The sequence below is a fragment of the Olea europaea genome, chromosome 10 (genome assembly GCF_002742605.1).
Source record: "Olea europaea var. sylvestris chromosome 10, O_europaea_v1, whole genome shotgun sequence".
NCBI lineage: Eukaryota > Viridiplantae > Streptophyta > Magnoliopsida > Lamiales > Oleaceae > Olea > Olea europaea.
This window is the reverse complement of record NC_036246.1, coordinates 7245363-7248435: the sequence shown is the minus strand read 5'-3', so window position 1 is coordinate 7248435 and position 3073 is coordinate 7245363. Positions and strand designations below refer to the sequence as shown.

Genomic DNA, 3073 nt, shown 5'->3' with positions numbered 1-3073 from the left:
AATCAATGGTTTTTACTTTTTTACGTTTTTTTTTTTTTTTTTTTTTTTTTTTTGGGCTCCAATTAACTTTTCCACTGTATTTGTAAAACGTAAAAAGTTTAAAAATCTCAGTACATAAGGTAGATTTGCTTTTCCAATATATTCATTTGATTGATGAGACTTTCGTTCCATTAACTATTAATAAAATAAATCTATAAATTGTCATATACATATCACACAACCGCCCCTTTGATATCTATTGCACAAAAATTACCTACATTTGTGTGCACAAAAAGTATTGCTAAAACTGAAAGTTGGAAAAAGAGTATTGAAATTTTGTAATAAATTTTTTTTTTTGGGCGGTGCGGGGGGCAATTTATTGAGAAATGCTACACTTACAGGGATCTGTAAAATAGACCCTGCCAGATCTCTCACATGCGCGGGCTCCGATATAATTTTTTTTTATGTGGGACCGACCCCTACAGTGAGGGGTCGGTAAAACATCTGTAGGAAATTGTTCTGTACATAGAGCAATTTCCTGATTTATTTGCCTATTTTGTCCATTTGATTGTAGGCCATGAAGCTATGGCTGTCACTTTATAGACCCTTTCTTTTATTTTTTATCTGTTTTGTTTTATGGTAAACAACTGGAAAAGTCAGAAAAATATAGGAAGACGGCAAAACTCTCCATCTCTCGCTTCCAAATGCAATCCAATAAACTGATGCACAGTATAACTCTTGCTTGCTAAGCTCTGTGCTGTTACTTAAAATGCCTATTCAAACTGAAAGCTTCTTCCTTTTTAACATATTTTATAAGTTAATTTGGAATATCATAATTTTTTTTGGCTATCATAAACTTTTGTATTTAATTTAACGTACAGTAGAGAGGATATACGAACATACCCTAGTACTCTTCTGGGACGTAAATATATAAAAAATTACTCGCTTTTGTATCTTTACATTGTCTAAAAGTTTATAACTTCTAAAGCAAATATTCTCCAAAAAAATGTCTACTTTGATAGAACCAATAAAGGACCTAACTTTTACTAAAATATATAAATTTGAACTTTTTTCTTCCTTAATACTGTATGTTTATATTTGACGTTCTTTTTAATTTGTGTGTTATTTGCAACAAACATATGAGTACGCGAAGAGACTATAGCATTGTTCGGTAGAGGTTTTGAAAATTGATTTTTCGACTGTTAAGAGAAAAGTGAGGACCATCTGTAAGAGAAGAGGTCAAAAATTACGGTTGAAATAATAAAATAACTGTCAAAAAATCAATTTTTTTGATGAAAAATCACTCACCTATTGAATGCTACTAGATGCATATGTTACAAATTTTAGGGCCCATTTAGTAGGAATTATGCTTTTGTTTCTACTTCATGTAAAAAAGCTTATTAAGAAAATTACCTAATGACTCATTTGACACGGCTTATGTTCTCAGGGAAGAATTTCTTGAAAAAATTACATTATATCAACATTCTATAGAAGTTCTTTTATTCAAACAAAGCACTTACAAAACAAATAGCCAAACATATTTAAAAGCAGCAACTTAATTTCAAAAGCAACTTTTAGAGTTACTTAAGCAATGCCAAACGAATCCTTAGACTCGCTTCCTTTAAAAACTTTATCAATTTGATTATTAATTTCAGAAGCAAAAGTCGTGAGTCGTGAAAAACAGTTTCTAAATATTAGTTGTCTGGCTAAAGAAATCAATATATTTGTCGGAGAAAATTACAATTTAACCTTCCTTCCTTCCTTTATGCTCTCTATAAAGTTCACCTTTTTCACAAGCAGTTCTTATTTTGGAGCTTTCCCTCAACATACAGACAGACACAGAATTTAGAGCTCAAATTTGTAACAATGGCGAAAAGTTTCAAGCTTCGGATAACGAGAGTTATCACCACTACCTTACAATCCTGCCGTTCAAAAGACCCCTCCACTCTCCCGGAAGATCCTGTCCCTTCACTCTCACGGCTTTCTCCGGGGAATCCCAACTTTACAGTCGTCAATTTCCCAATTTCCAAGGACCAAAACCATCGCCCTTCCTTCAAAAGCCACGTCTCATCTACTTTCTTATCGGCAAGTTGTGGTTGGGCATCTAAGCCCGGTGCAAAAATTTCTTCTGATGAAGACTGCACCAGATCAGAACCCCAAGAATTCAAGTGGCAAGAGGAGGAGAAATGGCACGTTGTTGCAAAGATCTATGAAGAAAAAACACCACGCCAGAAAATCTACAACTCCGCTGCTTCCGGCGGCTCCGACGATGATGACTTAACTTTTGCAGCGCCTAGTTCACTACTGCCGCCGCCGCTATCTGCGGCGGAGAAAAAGAAAAGACGCGGGAAGAAGAAGAAGAATAACATCCCAAGTAGACTTCGCATTAGCACCTCGTCAGCCGAGAGTGGGTGGTTTAGTAGTGAAGGCGGTGTCAGTGTTGGTGATGAAAGAGATGAAGAGGAAACTGAAACCCTAGTTTGCTCCTCCATTAGCTTCTCCACTGACTCGTCCTCAGAGTTCAACCCACGTTTGCATCCCATTCAAGAAACGCCCTTTACATCAAAACCTCACCGAAGGAACAAAAGGAGAGTGGCCAAGACTTCAAAGCGCAGCATTTCAAGGCCGTCAGTCTCGGCCGCAGACGGCGAGATTCCAGCAAGACTGTCGATGTTCAAGAAACTGATACCATGTTCCGTTGATGGAAAAGTTAAGGAAAGTTTCGCTATAGTGAAGAGGTCTAAGGATCCATACGAGGATTTCAAGAATTCAATGACGGAGATGATTTTGGAGAAACAAATGTTTGAAGAGAATGATTTGGAGCAACTCTTGCAGTGCTTCTTGTCTTTAAATTCCAGTAATTATCACGGGATTATTGTCCAGGCCTTTTCTGAAATTTGGGAGGCAATTTTCTGTCCTGGTTCGAGAGCTTCTTCCGCCTATCGCCGCCGCGTATCTGGTGGAGCAAATTAGATCGAGTATTGTAGCCATGATCAAAATTAAAATATCCTGTAATATTATTGTAGGCACTGCTATCCATCAGTTACTTATGTTTTTTCTTCATTAATCATAATGAATATCATTAATTTGACTA

General features: G+C 36.5%; 1 protein-coding gene across 1 annotated transcript; it reads left to right on the top strand.

The window, feature by feature from the left end:
- Nucleotides 1-1671: 1671 nt before the first annotated feature.
- On the top strand, nt 1672-3073 carry LOC111401078 (transcription repressor OFP7-like). Its single transcript, XM_023028621.1, has one exon. The coding sequence runs from the start codon at nt 1846-1848 to the stop codon at nt 2950-2952; it is 1107 nt and encodes a 368-aa protein (XP_022884389.1). The 5' UTR covers nt 1672-1845; the 3' UTR covers nt 2953-3073.

Coding starts and splice junctions, on each gene's coding strand:
- LOC111401078 (XM_023028621.1), top strand. CDS start 1,846: ATGGCGAAAAGTTTCAAGCTTCGGATAACGAGAGTTATCACCACTACC.